The sequence below is a fragment of the Meles meles genome, chromosome 7, assembly GCF_922984935.1.
Source record: "Meles meles chromosome 7, mMelMel3.1 paternal haplotype, whole genome shotgun sequence".
NCBI classification, from domain to species: Eukaryota; Metazoa; Chordata; class Mammalia; order Carnivora; family Mustelidae; genus Meles; species Meles meles.
In genome coordinates, this window is record NC_060072.1 from 55,361,179 (window position 1) to 55,382,579 (window position 21,401).

At 42.8% G+C, this 21,401-nt stretch overlaps 1 protein-coding gene across 1 annotated transcript; it reads right to left on the reverse strand.

Moving 5' to 3' along the window:
• Nucleotides 1-1,768: 1,768 nt before the first annotated feature.
• Nucleotides 1,769-13,117, reverse strand: LOC123946349 (sialidase-like). The gene is made up of 7 exons (XM_046011798.1): nucleotides 13,030-13,117; nucleotides 11,332-11,432; nucleotides 7,907-7,957; nucleotides 6,516-6,609; nucleotides 4,390-5,112; nucleotides 2,233-2,280; nucleotides 1,769-1,791 (listed from the first exon to the last, which is right to left on the reverse strand). The coding sequence occupies exons 1-7, from the start codon at nucleotides 13,115-13,117 to the stop codon at nucleotides 1,769-1,771; spliced, it is 1,128 nt and encodes a 375-aa protein (XP_045867754.1).
• Nucleotides 13,118-21,401: the final 8,284 nt, after the last annotated feature.

Consider the following 21,401-nt stretch of genomic DNA (forward strand, 5'->3'; position numbering starts at 1 on the left):
TAATTGTCTCCACCCTGCACTGAACCAAACCAACTCTGGAGTGAGATGTCCTAGCCTGTCTGTGGTATGAAGAACAATGGCCATGCGAAGATGCTCCCCTCCTAATTCCCAGAATCAGTGAATATGTTAAAATTACATGGCAAAAAGAGATTAAGGCTGCTTATCAATTTAACTTGAAATTGAGATTATCCTGCACTATCGGGGAGGGGCCCAAAGTGTTCTCAGGGTCCTTACCTGGGAAGATGCAGCCATGAGTCAGTGTCAGTGACTGTGATACAATGAGAATCAAACAGCCATTGCTGACCTTCAAGATGAAAGAAGGCCAAACAAAGCAGGCAAGAAGATAGATTCTTCCAGAAAGGAACTCAGCGCCACCGAGGCTTCCCCATCATGACACATTTTTAACCCAGTGAGATGCCTTCAGATGTCTGAGCTACAAACTGTAAAATAACAGTTCTGTGCTGTTTTAAGCTACTAAGTTACCCAGTAATTCATTAGAGCAGGAATAGGAAAATTCATATACCTTCCGTAGCTGATCTCATGCTTTCCTGGGGCCATCTAGAGTTGGAGCCTGGCTATAAAGTGTCTACCAGAGAGGAATAAAATGATTATTGGTACGAACACAAAGCAACTAAGCAATTTGTTTCTTCATAAAATAACAACCGCTCTCAAAATTCAATTCCAAACGACATTTATTGAGCCCCTAGGAGATGGGACATGGTTAAGAGATAGCCCTCCTCTATGTGGGTGTAAGTCCCACCACTCAGCTTATCCTCAGCTGGTACATCTTATGTCTTCCTAGTCCTTTTCAGTTAAACAGTCTCCTATAATAGAATGGAAGCCTTGTTCAGTAGTTCAGGATCTTCTTAAAAACTTGTGGTTAGAAGAGTGATGGTCACAACTAACGGAAAATCAGCTTCATTTCCTAAATTAGAAAAAAAAAAAGGAGTTAGCAATAGTAAGCAGCTTTCCCACTGCCCACTGTGACTTTGGACATGTGACTTAATTTCTTTCAGAAATAACTCCTTACTCTCCCTTCCTCTCCTTGCACCCGAAGAGAGGTATTTACACTGTCTAGGTAGCCATTTTACTTCATGAAGAAACCATTTTAGAGACTTCCAAAAAAGCCAAAAGCGAGGCCAAATATAAACCTGGGACCTTCCCATTCAGAGCTCCAAGGCTTACAGTTTTTAACTGAATTGTATGTTTTGTGTATTGGAAAATCTGATGCCTTCTCTTCTGCTCTCTCTTAAAAAAGATTCCATAAGGGGCGCCTGGGTGGCTCAGTGGGTTAAAGCCTCTGCCTTCCGCTCGGGTCATGATCCCAGGAGCCTGGGATCGAGCCCCGCATCCAGCTCTCCGCTCCGCGGGGAGCCTGCTTCCGCTTCTCTCTCTGCCTGCCTCTCTGCCTATTTGTGATCTCTCTCTGCCAAATAAATAAATGAAATTTAAAAAAAAAAAAAAAGATTCCATGAACTGACTGAATGGGAATCCATGTCCTAGATGGACTGGAAAAACGGAATATTGGAAAACTGAAGTGAGAGGACTTTATCCTAAAGCCTATTTAGTTGAATATTCAGAGAGATTCGCAAGGTAATTCAGAGAAGAAAAAGGTTGCCTCTGAGCTCCATGAGTTTTTCTAACTGAGTCACTTTGGTCTCCTTTCCCAGTATGTGAAAACCAGAACAAAACATGCTATTAAACCCCAGTTAAGGAATCAGAGCAAGAGAAGAAACTTACAAAAAAGTACTGAGATGGACTCGTTGCTTCACACAGAGGTGCTCAGCTCATCTGCAATTAAATAAAGAAATGGTTGGTTATATTCACTTCAGTAAGGATCCCACACGCAGTATGTCTAGCATTCAGCTGGGGGCCTCAGGTAGCTCTGGTAAACGGAGGGTTCCACTACATCTGGGGCACCCACTCTGCCATGCCTGACATCCTACGGGAGGAAATGGAACACAGATGCATGCCGTGAGGAGCATCTATCTGGTTGAAAGGGAAGTCTCCACTCACTCAGAAGTCCCTGAGAGCCGTGCCCTAACTGGTCATATCTTCGTGTGTAAGAAGTGTATCTCCTCCACTCCCCCAGAAGCTGAGCAAACATGGCACCTGAGTGAGAAGGGTGTAAACATAGAGTACCTCCCAGAGTCGTACTTCCTCAGTCTGTGTTGGAAAGCCTGGGGGCGGGGGGGAGAAGAGGCAAAAAAAGACGAAGATGTTTGGCCTTACCTGGTCTTCCAGTCATGGGCTCTTCTGAATCAGCCGCAGTGACATCTTCTAGAAATAAAAGAGTGAGTTTCTTAATTTAAAAGGCTGAGTTTTACATTTTAAATTTGAAGGCTGGATTTTCTCTTCCTATTAAAAAATCAAAGCTTCTCAGGGCGCCTGTGTGGCTCAGTGGGTTCATTAAGCCTCTGCCTTCGGCTCAGGTCATGATCCCAGGGTCCTGGGATCGAGGCTCACAATGGGCTCTCTGCTCAGCAGGGAGCCTGCTTCCCCCTCACTCTCTGCCTGTCTCTCTGCCTACTTGTGATCTCTGTCTGTCAAATAAATAAATAAAATCTTAAAGGGGCGCCTGAGTGGCTCAGTGGGTTAAAGCCTCTGCCTTCGGCTCAGGTCATGATTCCAGGGTCCTGGGATCGAGTCCCGCATCAGGCTCTCTGCTCAGCGTGGAGCCTGCTTCCTCCTCTCTCTCTGTGCCTACTTGTGATCTCTCACTATCAAATAAATAAACAAAAATCTTTAAAAAAAATAATAAAAAAAATCAAAGCTTCTCAATGTGTATTTATGTCAAATCACTATGTTGTACACCTTGAACTTACAGTGTTATACGCCCATTACATCTCAATAAAACTGGAAAAAAGTTAAATAAATGCATTATATAGGAAAAAAATGGTGTCTTATTTTATTGGTAATTTCCACAGTCAGAAAGCATCTCTTGACAATCAGGTGTGGGGTCCAGTATATTAATTAGCAGAAATGACCAGATGGATCTTGTAGTCAAACATGAATGTTTCCTAATGCCCCATAGGAGGGGGACAGGAGGAGGTATCATTAATATAGATTAATTCTATAATCAACCACTACAGTTTGGGTAGATAGAACACAATACTTAAGTAGAGTTTCATGTTGCAAATGATGTATATTCTTTAGGGAAGGTAATCAGTGGAAGTTTTTTTTTTAAGATTTACTTATTTATGTGACAGAGAGAAACCGTGCGCACAGGAGCATAAGCAGGGGAGTGGGAGAGGGAGAAGCATTGATGCGGGACCTGAGCCAAAGTCAGACACTTAACCAACTGAGCTACCCTGACACCCCTAGAGAAAAGATCTTAAAGCCAGGGAAACTACTCTTTTTTAATAGGCCTTTCCACTTATATACAGTTTCTAGATACCTCCAACTACTATCTGCAATACCCCCACTATTCTTAGGGCAGGACTGGAAGATAGCAGATCTCAATACATGTTAGCTATTACCTGCAGACATGAGGATCAGACAGTATGGAAAGGTAAGACCCCAGGGTCTGTCTTAGCAAAAATTCCAAGCATTCCTATAAGTATCGGGGTTTATTTGTGGGGGCCAGAAGGCATCAAAATCTTATGGTCCCTTGGCTAAGTGGAAGACAAAAAAATGAAAAGAAGGTGAAGACTTGAAAGAGGGATGGGCAGAGATAGAACCACTGCTTAATTCATAAACCTTTCAAATTATTTTTCTCTTTTGTTCAGTCTGTACTCAATTAAGATTTACAGTTACCATAACCTTCTCTCAAAAAGTTCTCTATGTGAACTGAATTGAAATGAACTAGAAAAGAAAAGAATTGTTAACCCCTCTGTGGCCACCACATTCTTTGATCCACTGGAGACACCAAAGAGCGCCTCTCCTCTTTGAGAAGCCCCGAAGGCTGGGGACCTGACCAGCACTGGGCAAACCTCTGGGATGGAGCTCTGTTGGCATTCACCAATTCCAATTCCTCACACTCTGGGAAAATGCTTGAATTTTCAAGTTTCGGAGAAATTTTGCCAAAATTTACTCTACCTCAACACAGCAAAAGTATCCCCAAATGTCTAAGTTACCACAGGAAATTTCTAGGCAATAGCCTGTAAACAAGAAGAGGGAGGGAGGGAGGGAGGGAAGAAAGAATTTCTGCATTTTTGAAGTTAGGAAACCCTACCCATGGCTTTAGTGGTTGCTTCCTCAAAGCTATGAGTGTTTGATTCCACCTTAAGAGATATTCTGGGACAGGAAAACGGAAGATGGGTATGTTCAGAAGCTTACACTGGGGAATCAAGTACACTGGAGGAAAGCAGGCTTTCCCTCAGACATGCAAAAAATGGGAGCCCACCCACTCCTGTCCAGGCCTCCTCTCAAGCCAAAACTGTCACCTACCGAAAGCCTGTGTGTCCTCAAAATGCACACCCATGGTCGATTCCACATCACTAATGGAGATGAGGTCAGTAGGAGACTCCAGGTCAGCGGGGGACTCTGGGGTCGCAGTGGAGTCCAGGTCAGTGGGAGACTCCAGGTCAGCGGTGGACTCTGGGGTCAAGGTGGATTCCAGGTTAGCAGGGGACTCTGGGGTTGCGGTAGAATCCAGGTCATCAGGGGACTCTGGGGTCGCAATGGACTCCAGGTCAGCAGGAGACTCTGGGGTTGCAGTGGACTCCAGGTCACTAGGGCACTTTGGGGTCAAGGTGGACTCCAGGTCAGCAGGGGACTCTGGGGTCGCGGTGGACTCCAGGTCAGTGGGGCACTCTGGGGTCGTGGTGGACTCCAGGTCAGCGATGGACTCTGGGGTGGCAGTGGACTCCAGATCAGCAGGGGACTCCGGGGTCACGGTGGAGTCCAAGTCAGCAGGGTACTCGGGGGTGGCAGTGAACTCCAGATCAGTGGGGCACTCTGGGGTCATGGAAGACTCCAGGTCAGCGATGGACTCCAAGGTGTCAGTGGACTCCAGGTCAATGGGGGACTCAGGGGTCACGGTGGACTCCAGGTCAGTGAGGGATTCCAGGAAGGCGATGGATTCTGCAATGGCCAACTCTAGTCCAGTGGTCAACTGAAATTCCTTGATCAACTCAAGGTTAGTCATCAAGTTTAGGTCACCAAGGAATTCTAGAGGAGCCAAAAAAAAAAAGGAAAAGAAAAAAGTAGTTTCAGTACTTTCTAGGAAGTCTATTTTCACTATCTCTACAACATTATAAGCTAGATCTCTTTCTGGGGAAAAGTCGGAACATAAAAGGGTATATATTGAATCAAGTATGGTCTCACCCCAAGTTTCTCTTCTGCCAAGTGCTAGAAAGTGCAGAAGACTAACTGCCACCCAGGGTGTCCCTTATACTACTGTCCTTTGAGGGGGTCAGGAAAGAACATTCAATTCTGGGCCTCTGTATGCGAACTGGTCAGACTGGAACAGAATAAAAATTCCAAGAATATCCCCCCTATAATCCTTCCAAGTTCCTGAAAACAAACGCCAAAAACCAAAAGGGGGCAAGGAGCTAGGAGAACGGCTATTTCCAAGAATGTATAAACAAGAATAGAATCAACTCTAAAATGGGCTACTCCTACCACGTTTCCATTTAATGGGTGAAGTCAAGGACCTCATTTTTCCGGCCTGTCCCATAGAATCCATAATCCAGACATTTGGGGGCTTGCTTACCATAAGAGCATCATAACCCTGTAAGCCTGGTGAGCATACAACCAGGCTCTTCTTGGGCTACAGTGAAAGATATCCAGGCTCCGTGACTGCCGGTGTGACCAGGTGACAGGCACCCTGGCAATGAGGCCAAAATCATTAACTCTCTAATTTAGTCACTGTGCTTTATCACTCACTTATATGCAATAGAGAACCCCAAACCCAGCATGTTAAAGTGACAGCTACCAGAGGGGGCACTGGGAGGAAAAAGATGGAGGAAATAATACTTGAATGCCAATGAATGATGAACACCCCTCCTCCTGAGAAATCAAATTGAATTCAGAAAGAATTATGAAAGAGCTTTTGGGGGAAAAGCTTTCCCCCCAAAAGCTTTCTTTCTGCCTGGTTCATGCGGACACTCGTTCCTTTCTCAGTGGGAATCACAGGTTTCCAGACCCACCGATTTCCATTGCACAGGACTGAATTAGCTGCCAAAGCACTTTGAACTGTACTGCTGTATAAAATGAGGACACAGCCTGGACTTTTCAGCCTGCACTATATAGAATAAAGCCTCTTTGGGCCCAAGAGTGAATAGGACCCTGGCAAGCCTTCAGGAGTTCTCCTGTCACCCACCCTAAGCCCATCTGGCCCAAGCTTAGTACCTTCATGAGGTCAATTCAAGCACCTAATCCACCTCTTAGCCTAGCCACTCGATGTGTCCAAGGCTTCAGAGTTCAGCCAGCCACCCACCAAGTGGACAGAATTTCCCTTTACAACATTCACTGCTGGCTTCTCTCTGCTCCTGCAGGAAGACACACATACACACACCCCATAAAAGAATTTTAGTTCCATTCTCCAACAGACTTCCCAGTGGTTCACTTACCCTGGCGTATGACGGGGTAAGCCACAGCCAGGGTGAACCAGGCTGTGAGTACCAGGCTCTTCCCAAGCATCATGCCAGCGGGGAGCACAGGGTCCTGGCGAAGGTAAGGAGGGAGGTGGCAAACGCGAGTGTTCTGGACAGACTTCCTTTGAGCTTTTATGCAACCCACAGTCCCAGGTCCCTGAGGGCAGCATTTTCAGGAGGTTGTTAAAAAAAAAAGAAAAGGTAAAGAAAAAGCAAGCCTCCCCACCCACAGTGCTATCAGAATGCCCCTGGAGCAAAGGCAGGAAAGGGAACTGGGGGCAGGACAGAGCAAGGAGTAAGGAAAACTTTTGATAGGGATTTTGGTGAAATTGGGTTGTCCCTTAACCCTTAGCACGCACTAGGTGCTTCTCAGGGAGGCAGGCGAGAGAGCTAACTCTACCTGGCTGGAGGTTACAAGTTTGTCGTCCAGGCTGGGTCCAAATACTGCTTCACAGAGCCCCCGAAAAAGCTACTTTATATCAGAGTGTGGGACTGAGAACCACAGTCAGAGCCAGCCGGCTACCCTGAGTCTAAGGGAGAGAGGCCTGTTGTAGTCTTCTCCCCCCAACGACCCCCGGCAGGTCTCGTAAAGAGAACTGTCAAAGAGAGTAAGAATTACTACTATTAATACTCCATAATAACAGAAATAGCTAAAATCATACGGTTTCCTAGGTGATACGATCTTATTTGAGTCTCACCGCTACCCACAGGTGTGGGGCGTTCGGGCGTTCAAGTACTTCTTGGCAGTGAGGACTGGCTCCTGCTACTGACATTCCCAGTCCTCTAGGGGGCAGTAGTAAGTCGCCATGTGCTCTGGGCGGTAGGCCTGACTGGAGGACCTCTCTCCCGAGCTGTAGATGACTGAAAACAGACGGGCGGGTGGGGCTGGCTCACGTGGGTCCGCCCGGGAGCTCGGTTGACTAGTCACACCCCTTACCTGGAACCGAGGTTGTGATCCCAGAGGAGCGCGACTCCCACCCCGAGGTCAGACTCCCACGAGGTGTGTAGGTCTCCGTTTTCTTTTCCTTATAAGGTCACAGTTGAGTCCTGCTCCTCAGAAACCACAGGATTGACCTTACCAATGAGAGAGAACTCTCACTAATAATAATAACAGTTCACACCTATTCAGTGCTTAACTGCGTGCCACAGGCATATATTATTTTATCCAATGCCAAACCTAAGGTAATCTTATTATTCTCCTATTCTAGATAAAGAAACCAGGGCACAGAGAGGTTAGGGAACTGATGAAAGGTCACATAGCAAGTGTTACAGAATCAGCAAGCAAACCTGTGAGCATTCTGTTGCTAGGGCCAATGCTCTCAAACCACCCCTCCACCCTGTACCCCCAACCCAGGAATGACCCTGACCTCTTCATTGCCAGCTTTGTTCTGTGAAGTGTGGCACTCCGCAGGGTTCACCTTAAAGGTGGGGGGAACACACACATACATTAGAGAACATTTTATTCTTCTGCAAACTACCTTTCCTTGGCAAGCCCTGTGCAATGAAGTATAACCCAAACACAACAGTCATGAGCTTGGGAACGAGAAGCTCTCGAAAAACTTGCGGGCAAACCCTAAGACTCAAATGAGACAATAATGCAGTAAGTCATAGGTCAGTGGAAGAAAAGGGAGTTTTATCTCCACCAGCTACAAAATGAGAATATCTCCTATCCCAGAAAATGGCAAGAATCGACATCCAAATGTGCAAAGTAGGATCTCTTTGGGGCAGAGCTGGACATAGGTCAGGTATGGAAGGGGCACAAACGACCAACTTCTAGAAGCTTTGTTTGACACCTCAACCAATAAAATACAGATACTGCTTTAGATGGTCTTCCAAAGGTCATGGTTTCATTGTTGTGTGCCTCAGTTTCCCCCAGAGTCAGTGATAGAGCATCTGCCTGGTGACCTCCATATTGAAAATGGGAGCAATCTGGTTTCCCTTCCTGGAGATGTACCACTCTTTCTCACCCCCGAGTATTATTAGGTGATTGACACAGAGTGTCCCAGAGAGGAGCCAAGCTGAATAAAACTGTACAGTTATAATTATTGGGAGTTTTTATTAGCATGAGGTTATCATTCTGTTACATATTATTACATTATTTGGCTTTCTGGACTTTACATATACTAGCAAATCTCAAGGCTGGAAGGTGTATTAAGTTGTATCCAGCTCAACCAGAACTCCAGTGTCTCTTTTTCTAATATAAGAGTAATATTTTTTCCTTATATAGCACACCTATCGAGTGGCCTGACAGCCCTAGGGATGGGGAACTCACTACCTTGAAAAGAGTGGTTCATACTTGGACAATCATTCCTTGCAATGGCTTGGGATGCCTTACTGTTATTTTAACCAGTTGGTCTCAGTTTTATTTGGGGGCCATATATAAAAAATTGGGCCCTCCTTTTCCCTTCAAATGTCAGAAGTAGCTATCATTGTATTTTCCAATTTCTTCACCATCCTAAAAAAAAAGTGGATTTTTTCTCTATCTTCTTCCCTCAAATTTTTCAGCACCTAGCACAATGTCTGGCACAGTGAAGATAAGAAAAATGTTTGTTAGTAAATTAATGGCTAGATGACTCCTGGTCATTGGTCTCTGATCTCATTTGTCTATGGTCTTCTAAAAAGGAAATACCAGAATGAAGTTATCAAGATTTGACCTAATTAGAGCAGAGGTGAGGGAGGGGGAAGGGGCAGGAGAGGGAAACTATCACTCTCCCTTCTGGAAAATACATGATATTTGTCTCATTGTATTAAATTGATTTGTACCTTAAATGCTAAATTAAATGATGAAAGGTAGGCCTAGCAAGAATATGGGAAGTGTCCTGACAGTGTTAAAGGATCCCAAAAGCCTTTGCATTTGTTTTCCCCCAGAGTGAGATCAGTTTCAGGCAGGCAGGTTGAGCTAGGAGTGATAGCCAATGGATGTGTCTCTGTCGCTCCCTAATTCCCACTCTCAGCACACACAGGCCCTGGAGCTCCTGGGAGTCTTTGGCCCAGGATAAGGTGCTTCATTCATTCCACCTGTCAATAGTCACTGTTCCCTTAACGAGCAGTTTCCAGAGACTAAGACTCAAGTTTCTCCTCTGGAGAACAGGGAGCCCAGAATGGACCATCTAACCTCACAGATCAGATCTGGATAAAGACTAGCCCAGTCTTCCAGGGTCAGACCAAGCCTTTTTCCAACATCTGTTCAGGGACCCAGCAATTATACTAAGTATGCAGAACAACTCAAAAGAAACCCCAAACTGACTCCTTCTTTGGAGTCATAACCGTGGAGGATGTCAACGTATATTATAAACGCAGTTTAGAATGAGATATAAGAACTCTAAAGCAGTGCCAGGAATTCAAAACAAGGCCTCTTTATTCAAGATGTGTTTACACAGCCACTGGGAAGTATGGTGACTAAACCAGAGGCACTAGGCAAAGAGGCCAAAATCACAGACTCTGGGAGCTGGCAGCCCCAGGCATCAGTCCTGGCTCCACAACCATGAGCAAGTTACCTAACTCACAGCATTCTTCTTTTCTCTTTTACAAAATGGAGATAAAAGTGGTTTACTTCACGGCACTTGGGTGGCTCAGTCGGTGAAGTGTCTGCCTTCGGCTCAGCTCATGATCCCAGCGTCCTGGGATTGAGCCCCTCGTGGGGCTCCCTTCTCAGTGGGGAGTCTCCTTCTCTCTCTCACTGCTCATTCTCTCTCAGATAGATAAATAAATAAAAATCTAAAAAAAGGTGATTTTATTTCACCAGATTTTGTAACGACTAAATTAATATATTCGTGTTAAAATGCCTAGAATAGGGCCACCTGGGTGGCTCAGTGGGTTAAAGCCTCTGCCTTCAGCTCAGGCCGTGGTCTCAGGGTCCTGGGATCCAGCCCCTCATAAGTCTCTCTGCTCCGCTGGGAGCCTCCTTCCCCTCTTTCTCTGCCTACTTGTGATCTCTCTCTTTGTCAAATAAATAAATAAAATCTTTAAAAAAAAATAATAAAATGCCTAGGATAAAGAAAGTACATAATAAAAATTAGCTATTATTATTAGATGATGAAATGACAAAGGCCCAGGTCCCCCAAGTAGTTGATAACATTGTTTTCCAGCAGGAACAGGATGGGGCATTGCCCCGGAAAGTTCCCTGGGGAAGATGGAACAAGTTGAAGTAAGAGTGAAATTCTTTTGAATTCAATAAACATATCTTTGTTTACCTTTATGGAAGGTAAACAAACAGAAAGGCCTCTAGGCAAAAGGAAGTAATAGTGTATTGGTGGTGACAAAAATGTGCACGAACACCAGCGTTCAAGGCATCATGTCATGTCCACTGTAATGAATTTGGGAACCTAGAGGAAGAACATATCAGGAAGGTGGCTGGAAGCATCTTAATCAACTTTCCATTGTCGACACCTCCGAAGTCAGTGACAGTGACTTATGCATGGCAGTTGCCAAATAAATGATCATTCATCTGTACTGAATTCTAACATGATGTATTGAATTCATCATCAGGTAAGCAGTAGAATCATGGCTAAAAACTGGGGTTGTGGACTCAGATCGTCCAGACATGAATCCAAGTTCTTATGAGAACTCAGACTTGCCCATGTTACTCTACCCTTCTGTTTTCCTCATCCGCAAAATGCAGATGATGACAGTAATGGTTTCACAGGGCCTTTGTGAAAATTGAATGAAGGAATCTGCGTAAAGTGGTAACTGGAATGTAATAAATGGTGGATGATTGGCAGCTGTCGTGATTATAGCTTGAAACGGACCTTGAAGAATGAGTTAAAGTTGTAAGATGAACTAATCTCATTACAGAGGAGTTGGTGATGGAGAATATAGTGAGCGACTGAGAGGGAGACTGGAAGAGGAGGTAGTGAAAGTCTGAAATATCATTTAGGACCAGATCCAAGAGACCTGCAAAAACAAAACAAAAACAAAAGAGTTGCATCATTATTCTGCCAGCAAAATAAGGTCACTGGGGTTGTTTCATCAAAGATGGTCATGGTAAGACTTAACCAGACAAACCTGTCCAGACAAAAAGCAGGTCAGCTATGGCTCTGCAGGGGCAAGGGCTACTGCAGGTTGAGCAGGGTGGTGGCCTTAGCTTGTAAAGGATATTAAGATATTAATATCCAATATATTAAATTAAAGATATTAAAGATATTACCAAGATGCAGTTAAAGGGTGGCTGATTGGATGTGGGGAAGGCAGCCCCACTTGAGATAAGTATATGTTCACAAGAGTTGGCCTTGTAGGCTTTTAGTTCCTCTAGGACATGAATTTCCAGAGTCCAAACTCTACTGCTAATAGTCAAAAGAAGGGGACAGAGAGGAGAATGCTAATTCCTGGGATTCAGCTGAGAGTCTTGCCTGGTGGTGAATGAACAAGGAAACAAACACACGATGGTCACACCAAAAATGGATTTCACTGGGTTCAAATGAAGTTTTTAAGTCCTATGTTTTCTTTGGTGCTAATATACATCCTCATGGGAAATCTTGAGACTGGATACAATGGTTTTTTGTCTGTTCCATATTTTGGCTAAGGTCAGACCCTTTTAAGTTATTGGGGTGTAGGGGAGTGGTTACATCAATGAATTGATAAGAAATAAAAACAGTTAAAACAACAACCACCTCACACCCATTAGAATGAACACTATCAAAGAAACCAACACAGAAAATAGCAAGTGTTCACAGGACGTGGAGAAATTGGACACACACACTTATGGGATTGCAAAATGGTGCAGCTATTATGGAAAACAGTATAGAGTTTCCTCAAAAAATTAAAAGTAGAACTACCATATAATCTGGCAATCTTACTTCTGGGTATACATCCCAAAGAATTCAAAGCAAGATCTCAAAGAGATATTTTCACAACCTGGTTCATAGCAGTATTATTCACAATAGTTAAGAGATGGAAGCAACCCAAATGTCCATCAATGAGTGAGTAGATAATGAAGATATGGTATATACATACAGTAAAGTATTATTCAGCCTAAAAAAAGGAAGTCTTGTCACATGCTATGAACAAGGTCACATGGATGAAGCTTGAAGACACTATGCTATGTGAAACAAGCCAGTTACAAAAAGACCAATACTGCATGATTCTACTTATATGAGGTATCTAAAGTAATCAAACTCTTAGACACAGAAAGTGGAGTGATGGTTGCAGAGGCTGGAAAGGGGGAGAAATGACGGTTGCTGTTTATTGGGTATAGAATGAAAGTGTCAGATGGTAAAAGTGTTGAGATAAATGACAACACAGGGTTGCAAAAAATATGTTGAATTCCCTATTTACACGTCCATTTTCTTCCACCAAAGTAAGCAGTTTTTAGGAAAAGAGCAAGCGCTGTTCATATCTGTACCCCAGACAGAGATTCCTTGTTGTCTCTGATACCCGTTCTCCCCTCCTCTCCTAGATGACAGTTCGATATGAAGACTGCATTTCCCAGAGGACATAAGCAGAAGTAATATGTGCAACTTCTAAGTTTTGTCCTAAAAGGGAAGAGGCATACCTTTCACGTCCATCTTCCCCCGCTTTCTGCTGCATGAGATGTGGGTGCAGTGGTAAATCATTTTGAACCACCTGGATGAGGGCGACATTGTAGGGATGGCAGAGAAGATACAAGGAAAGGATCCTGCATTCCTCTGAACCTTCTCTCCTGTTAAGGGGTTGACAGCATAGTGTTAGTGTGGGATACATCCTCAGTGTGTCCTAAGTGGCCCAAACTATTGTACACCCCAGCACTTTGCATAGCTCCTACAGATTGCTTCATAGAGATGGAAGGAGAGTGGGGCACCTGGGTGGCTCAGTGGGTTAATACTCTGTCTTCGGCTCAGGTAATGATCTCAGAGTCCTAGAATCAAGCCCCGCATGGTACTCTCTGCTCAGCGGAGAGCCTGCTTCCTCCTCTCTCTCTGCCTGCCTCTCTACCTACTTGTGATCACTCTTTGTCAAATAAATAAGTAAAATCTTAAAAAAAAAAAAATTTCCAAGGTATGTGTCAGTAAGGATACATTTAGATGATGGCAAGACCATAGAAAGTGAAAGAAACTTTCCTTCAAGTGAGTCATGAACACACCACTTTGGTTCCCCTGCGGTTCCGTTTCTTTGTATCAAGTCAGTCTTTCTGTGATGACATCCTCCGATTTGGTCTTGCTTCACTTAGTTATTTATTTAGTGAAAGGCTTTGTTATTAAAAGTCTTGTCTTAAATTAGGCAAGAATTTCCTTCTTTGATTTGCAGGCTTTTTTTCTGACATGCATTAGGTTTTAAATGTTTCAAAGAGCTTTTAAATCCAAATTTACTCGACACCAATTCTGAGGGATTGCCAGAGGACATATTATTAATGTCATTCTACAAGCGAGTGCACAGCACATTGCTGCCTCCATAGTTACATATTGGGCACTAGCCAAAGAAATAGAAATCCAAAATGGTAAGTGACTTGCTAGGTCACAGCTAGTTCATGCGATGCCATGATGAAGATGGAGAGCCAAAGCCTTCCCACATCTAATCACTCTAGACTTCCGAAGAGCTTCGGTCAACTCATCAAGAATAACTTCCTCTGGGGCGCCTGGGTGGCTAAATGGGTTAAGCCGCTGCCTTCGGCTCAGGTCATGATCTCAGGGTCCTGGGATCGAGTCCCACATCAGGCTCTCTGCTTGGTGGGGAGCCTGCTTCCCCTTCTCTCTCTCTGCCTCCTTGTGCTCTCTCTCTCTCAAATAAATAAATAAAATATTAAAAAAATAATAATAACTTCCTCTGGAAATACTAGGAGGCATCCCTTCTCCTTAAAACCCAGAATGTCTCATGATTGGCATTTTTCTCACCATTACTTATGAAGAAAACCAGAGAAGCACATTTTCTAATTATTTTATACTAGCTCCTGGAACTGGTATAAGTTCCAGGAGCTAGTATAAGTATAAGTATAAGTATGGTATAAGTGGGAAAGCCAAGGAAAAGTCTCATTCATTTCCAAGTAACCAAGGTCAATACTATAGGGAAACAAAACCTGCCACCTCAAAATATGTCTCTTTGGCATTGCATTTTTTCAGGTTGATTATTATTTTAAGAAACAAAAGCTTTATTATTTATTATTATTATTTATTTTATTTATTTATTATTTATTAATAAATTATTATTTTTATTATTATTTATTTATTTATTATGATTATTATTTAAGAAACAAGAAGCTTTTCTTTTGTCTCTCCCTTAACTACCTAAAAATTTTAAATGGAGGATTTACTCCAGGTGGGGAGTTATCACCACAGATAACTATAGTAAAATATGAATTAGGTGTGGTAGATGGGGAGCAATTTGCCAAAATCTGTTTTAAAATTCCTCTCTATGTCCCATTGTTTCTGCACTGCCCAACAAACATTTGTTTACTGGAGATTCTTTCATCCTCCTGTGAACTGTCTTTCTTCTGTTGAAGTCACAGATTCCTATCCTCTTCTTTTTATTTATTTTTTTTTCCATTTTATTTATTTATGTTTTTTCTGCTTTCTGCTTCTTTTTTTTTTCCCATTTTATTTATTTTTTTAGCGTAACAGTATTCATTGTTTTTGCACAACACCCAGTGCTCCATGCAAAACGTGCCCTCCCCATTACCCACCACCTGTTCCCCCAACCTCCCACCCCTGACCCTTCAAAACCCTCAGGTTGTTTTCCAGAGTTCATAGTCTCTTATGGTTCGCCTCCGCTTCCAAATTTTTTTTTTTAATAAACATATAATGTATTTTTATCCCCAGGGGTACAGGTCTGTGAATCGCCAGGTTTACACACTTCACAGCACTCACGATAGCACATACCCTCCCCAATGTCCATAGCCCCCTCCCCCTCTCCCAATCCCACCTCCCCCCAGCAACCCCCAGTTTGTTTTGTGAGATTAAGAGTCATTTATGGTTTGTCTCCCTCCCAATCCCATCTTGTTTCATTTATTCTTCTCCTATCCCCCTAACACCCCAGGTTGCTTCTCCATGTCCTCATATCAGGGAGATCATATGATAGTTGTCTTTCTCTGATTGACTTATTTCACTAAGCATGATACGCTCTAGTTCTATCCACGTTGTCGCAAATGGCAAGATTTCATTTCTTTTGATGGCTGCATAGTATTCCATTGTGTATATATACCACATCTTCTGTATCCAGTCATCTGTTGATGGACATCTAGGTTCTTTCCATAGTTTGGCTATTGTAGACATTGCTGCTATAAACATTCGGGTACACGTGCCCCTTCGGATCACTATGTTTGTATCTTTAAGGTAAATACCCAGTAGTGCAATTGCTGGGTCATAGGGTAGTTCTATTTTCAACATTTTGAGGAACCTCCATGCTGTTTTCCAGAGTGGTTGCACCAGCTTGCATTCCCACCAACAGTGGAGGAGGGTTCCCCTTTCTCCACATCCTCGCCAGCATCTGTCATTTCCTGACTTGTTAATTTTAGCCATTCTGACTGGTGTGAGGTGATATCTCATTGTGGTTTTGATTTGTATTTCCCTGATGCCGAGTGACATAGAGCACTTTTTCATGTGTCTGTTGGCCATCTGGATGTCTTCTTTGCAGAAATGTCTGTTCATGTCCTCTGCCCATTTCTTGATTGGATTGTTTGTTCTTTGGGTGTTGAGTTTGCTAAGTTCCTTATAGATTTTGGATACTAGCCCTTTATCTGATGTGTCGTTTGCAAATATCTTCTCCCATTCTGTCAGTTGTCTTTTGGTTTTGTTAACTGTTTCCTTTGCTGTGCAAAAGCTTTTGATCTTGATGAAATCCCAATAGTTCATTTTTGCCCTTGCTTCCCTTGCCTTTGCCGTTGTTCCTAGGAAGATGTTGCTACGGCTGAGGTCGAAGAGGTTGCTGCCTGCGTTCTCCTCAAGGATTTTGATAGATTCCTTTCTCACATTGAGGTCCTTCATCCATTTGGAGTCTATTTTCGTGTGTGGTGTAAGGAAGTGGTCCAATTTCATTTTTCTGCATGTGGCTGTCCAATTTTCCCAGCACCATTTATTGAAGAGGCTGTCTTTTTTCCATTGGACATTCTTTCCTGCTTTGTCGAAGATGAGTTGACCATAGAGTTGAGGGTCGATTTCTGGGCTCTCTATTCTGTTCCACTGATCTATGTGTCTGTTTTTGTGCCAGTACCATGCTGTCTTGATGATGACAGCTTTGTAATAGAGCTTGAAGTCCGGAATTGTGATGCCACCAACTTTGGCTTTGTTCTTCAATATTCCTTTGGCTATTCGAGGTCTTTTCTGGTTCCATATAAATTTGAGGATTATTTGTTCCATTTCTTTGAAAAAAATGGACGGTATTTTGATAGGGATTGCATTAAATGTGTAGATTGCTTTAGGTAGCATGGACAGTTTCACAATATTTATTCTTCCAATCCAGGAGCATGGCACATTTTTCCATTTCTTTGTGTCTTCCTCAATTTCTTTCATGAGTACTTTATAATTTTCTGTGTATAGATTCTTAGCCTCTTTGGTTAGGTTTATTCCTAGGTATCTTATAGTTTTGGGTACAATTGTAAATGGGATTGACTCCTTAATTTCTCTTTCTTCTGTCTTGTTGTTGGTGTACAGAAATGCAACTGATTTCTGTGCATTGATTTTATATCCTGACACTTTACTGAATTCCTGTACAAGTTCTAGCAGTTTTGGAGTGGAGTCTTTTGGGTTTTCCACATAGAGTATCATATCATCTGCGAAGAGTGATAGTTTGACTTCTTCTTTACCAATTTGGATGCCTTTAATTTCTTTTTGTTGTCTGATTGCTGAAGCTAGGACTTCTAGTACTATGTTGAATAGCAGTGGTGATAATGGACATCCCTGCCATGTTCCTGACCTTAGCGGAAAAGCTTTCAGTTTTTCTCCATTGAGAATGATATTTGTGGTGGGTTTTTCATAGATGGCTTTGATAATATTGAGGTATGTGCCCTCTATCCCTACACTTTGAAGAGTTTTGATCAGGAAGGGATGCTGTACTTTGTCAAATGCTTTTTCAGCATCTATTGAGAGTATCATATGGTTCTTGTTCTTTCTTTTATTAATGTGTTCTATCACATTGATTGATTTGTGGATGTTGAACCAACCCTGCAGCCCTGGAATAAATCCCACTTGATCGTGGTGAATAATCCTTTTAATGTACTGTTGAATCCTGTTGGCTAGTATTTTGGCGAGAATTTTTGCGTCTGTGTTCATCAAGGATATTGGTCTGTAGTTCTCTTTTTTGGTGGGATCCTTGTCTGGTTTTGGGATCAAGGTGATGCTGGCCTCATAAAATGAGTTTGGAAGTTTTCCTTCCGTTTCTATTTTTTGGAACAGTTTCAGGAGAATAGGAATTAGTTCTTCTTTAAATGTTTGGTAGAATTCCCCTGGGAAGCCGTCTGGCCCTGGGCTTTTGTTTGTTTGGAGATTTTTGATGACTGTTTCAATCTCCTTACTGGTGATGGGCCTGTTCAGGTTTTCTATTTCTTCCTGGTTCAGTTGTGGTAGTTTATATGTCTCTAGGAATGCATCCATTTCTTCCAGATTGTCAAATTTGTTGGCGTAGAGTTGCTCATAGTATGTTCTTATAATTGTCTGTATTTCTTTGGTGTTAGTTGTGATCTCTCCTCTTTCATTCATGATTTTATTTATTTGGGTCCTTTCTCTTTTCTTTTTGATGAGTCTGGCCAGGGGTTTATCAATCTTATTGATTCTTTCAAAGAACCAGCTCCTAGTTTCATTGATTTTTTCTATTGTTTTTTTGGTTTCTATTTCATTGATTTCTGCTCTGATCTTTATGATTTCTCTTCTCCTGCTGGGTTTAGGGTTTCTTTCTTGTTCTTTCTCCAGCTCCTTTACGTGTAGGGTTAGGTTGTGTACTTGAGACCTTTCTTGTTTCTTGAGAAAGGCTTGTACCACTATATATTTTCCTCTCAGGACTGCCTTTGCTGTGTCCCACAGATTTTGAACTGTTGTGTTTTCATTATCATTTGTTCCCATGAATTTTTTCAATTCTTCTTTAATTTCCTGGTTGACCCATTCATTCTTTAGAAGGATGCTGTTTAGTCTCCATGTATTTGGGTTCTTTCCAGCTTTCCTCTTGTGATTGAGTTCTAGCTTCAGAGCATTGTGGTCTGAAAATATGCAGGGAATGATCCTAATCTTTTGATACCGGTTGAGACCTGATTTGTGACCCAGGATGTGATCTATTCTGGAGAAGGTTCCATGTGCACTAGAGAAGAATGTGTATTCTGTTGCTTTGGGATGAAATGTTCTGAATATATCTGTGATGTCCATCTCATCCAGTGTGTCATTTAAGGCCTTTATTTCCTTGTTGATCTTTTGCTTGGATGATCTGTCCATTTCAGTGAGGGGAGTGTTAAAGTCTCCTACTATTATTGTATTATTATTGATGTGTTTCTTTGATTTTGTTATTAATTGGTTGATATAGTTGGCTGCTCCCACGTTAGGGGCATAGATATTTAAAATTGTTAGATCTTCTTGTTGGACAGACCCTTTGAGTAGGATATAGTGTCCTTCGTCATCTCTTATTATAGTCTTTGTCTTAAAATCTAATTGATCTGATATAAGGATTGCCACCCCAGCTTTCTTCTGATGCCCATTAGCATGGTAAATTGTTTTCCACCCCCTCACTTTAAATCTGGAGGTGTCTTCGTGTCTAAAATGGGTTTCTTGCAGGCAACATACTGTTGGGTTTTGTTTTTTTATCCATTCTGATACCCTGTGTCTTTTGATTGGAGCATTTAGCCCATTAACATTCAGGGTAACTATTGAGAGATATGAATTTAGTGCCATTATTAGCCTGTAGGTCACTGTTCCTGTATATTGTCTCTGTACCTTTCTGATCTACTACTTTTAGGCTCTCTCTTTGCTTAGAGGACCCCTTTCAATATTTCCTGTAGAGCTGGTTTGGTGTTTGCAAATTCTTTCAGTTTTTGTTTGTCCGGGAAGCTTTTGATCTCTCCTTCTATTTTCAATGATAGCCTAGCTGGATAGAGTATTCTTGGCTGCATGTTTTTCTCGTTTAGTGCTCTGAATATATCATGCCAGCTCTTCCTGGCCTGCCAGGTCTCTGTGGATAAGTCTGCTGCCAATCTAATATTTTTACCATTGTATGTTACAGACTTCTTTTCTCGGGCTGCTTTCAGGATTTTCTCTTTGTCACTAAGACTTGTCAATTTTACTATTAGGTGACGGGGTGTGGACCTATTCTTGTTGACTTTGAGGGGGGTTCTCTGCATCTCCTGGATTTTGATGCTTGTTCCCTTTGCCATATTAGGGAAATTCTCTCCAATGATTCTCTTCTGCTCCCCTCTGTGTTTCTTCTTCTTCTGGAATCCCAATTATTCTAATGTTGTTTCGTCTTATGGTGTCACTTATCTCTCGAATTCTCCCCTCATGGTCCAGTAGCTGTTTGTCCCTCTTTTGTTCGGCTTCTTTATTCTCTGTCATTTGGTCTTCTATATCACTAATTCTTTCTTCTGCCTCATTTATCCTAGCAGTGAGAGCCTCCATTTTTGATTGCACCTCATTAATAGCTTTTTTGATTTCAACTTGGTTAGATTTTAGTTCTTTAATTTCTCCAGAAAGGGCTTTAATATCTCCAGAGAGGGTTTCTCTAATATCTTCCATGCCTTTTTCGAGCCCGGCTAGAATGTTCAGAATCGTCATTCTGAACTCTTGATCTGACATATTACCAATGTCTGTGTTGATTAGGTCCCTAGCCTTCGGTACTGTCTCTTGTTCTTTTGTTTGTGGTGATTTTTTCCGCCTTGTCATTTTGTCCAGATAAGAGGATATGAAGGAGCAAATAAACTACTAAAAGGGTGGCAAAGACCCCAGAAAAATGCGCTGTAACCAAGTCAGAAGAGACCCCTAATTGTGGGGGGGAGAAAGGGGATAAAAACAGGTTCTGAAAAAAAAAAAAAAAGAAAAAAATTTAAAAAATAAAACAATGAAAAAATATAAAAAAGAAAGAAAAAAATATATATATTTAGATAAACTAGTCAAAAAACGTTAAAAAAGAAAAGGGTAAAAGTTTTAAAAAATTTAGCAGAAGAAGAAAAAAAAAAAGAAAAAAATTGAAAAAAGAGAGAAAAAAAAATTGAAGTAGCCGCAAGACTAAAGAATCATGGGGAGAAAGCCATGAGTTCTGTGCTTTGCTTTCTCCTCCTCTGGAATTGCGCAGCTGTCTTAGGAAATGAACCTACTTTCCTTGATAGATGAACTTCGTCCTGGCTGGATATTTTGTTGATCTTCTGGGGGAGGGGCCTGTTGTAGTGACTCTCAAGTGTCTTTGCCCGAGGTGGGATTGCACCGCCCTTACCGGCGGCCGGACTAAGTAATCGGCTCGGGTTCGCTTTTGGGAGCTTCTGTTCCCTGAACGCTTTCCGTAGAGTTCCGGAGGATGGGAATGAAAATGGCGGCCTCCTAGTCTCCGGCCCGGAGGAGCCGAGAGCCTGGGGCCCCACTCCTCAGTGCGCCCCCAGAGGACAGCACCCAATCACTCCCGTATCCCCAGCCTCTAGCCGCGCTCCGAGCTCACCCAGCCCGAGACCTGTTCAAGGTAACCCCGAGCTGAGAGTTCAGTCCTCGGCTCTGTCTCTGCAGCCGGCTTCTCCGTTCTAATACCTGCGAGCTCTCCGACTCTCTGACACCCCCGATCCTTCTGTGACCCTGCGGGACCTGGGGCCACGCTGACCCCGCGTGGGCTTCACCCTGGTTTAGCCTCTGGAGCAATGTCCCTCAGTGGAACAGGCTTTTAAAAGTCCTGATTTTGTGCTCCGTTCCTCCGCCACTTGCCGGGAGCCGGCCCCTCCCCCCGCGGTCTATCTTCCCGTCGTTTTAGATTCACTTCTCCGCCAGTCCTACCTTTCAGAAA

Bases quoted from the DNA above. Each gene is read 5' to 3' on its own strand.
- LOC123946349 (XM_046011798.1), bottom strand. From the start codon at position 13,117: ATGTCGCCCTCATCCAGGTGGTTCAAAATGATTTACCACTGCACCCAC. The intron at 6,610-7,906 runs GTCAGGGTCATT...TACCTTCGCCAG, and splicing joins ACAAAGCTGGCAATGAAGAG to GACCCTGTGCTCCCCGCTGG. The intron at 2,281-4,389 runs GTAGGTGACAGT...TTTTATTTCTAG, and splicing joins TGAGGACACACAGGCTTTCG to AAGATGTCACTGCGGCTGAT.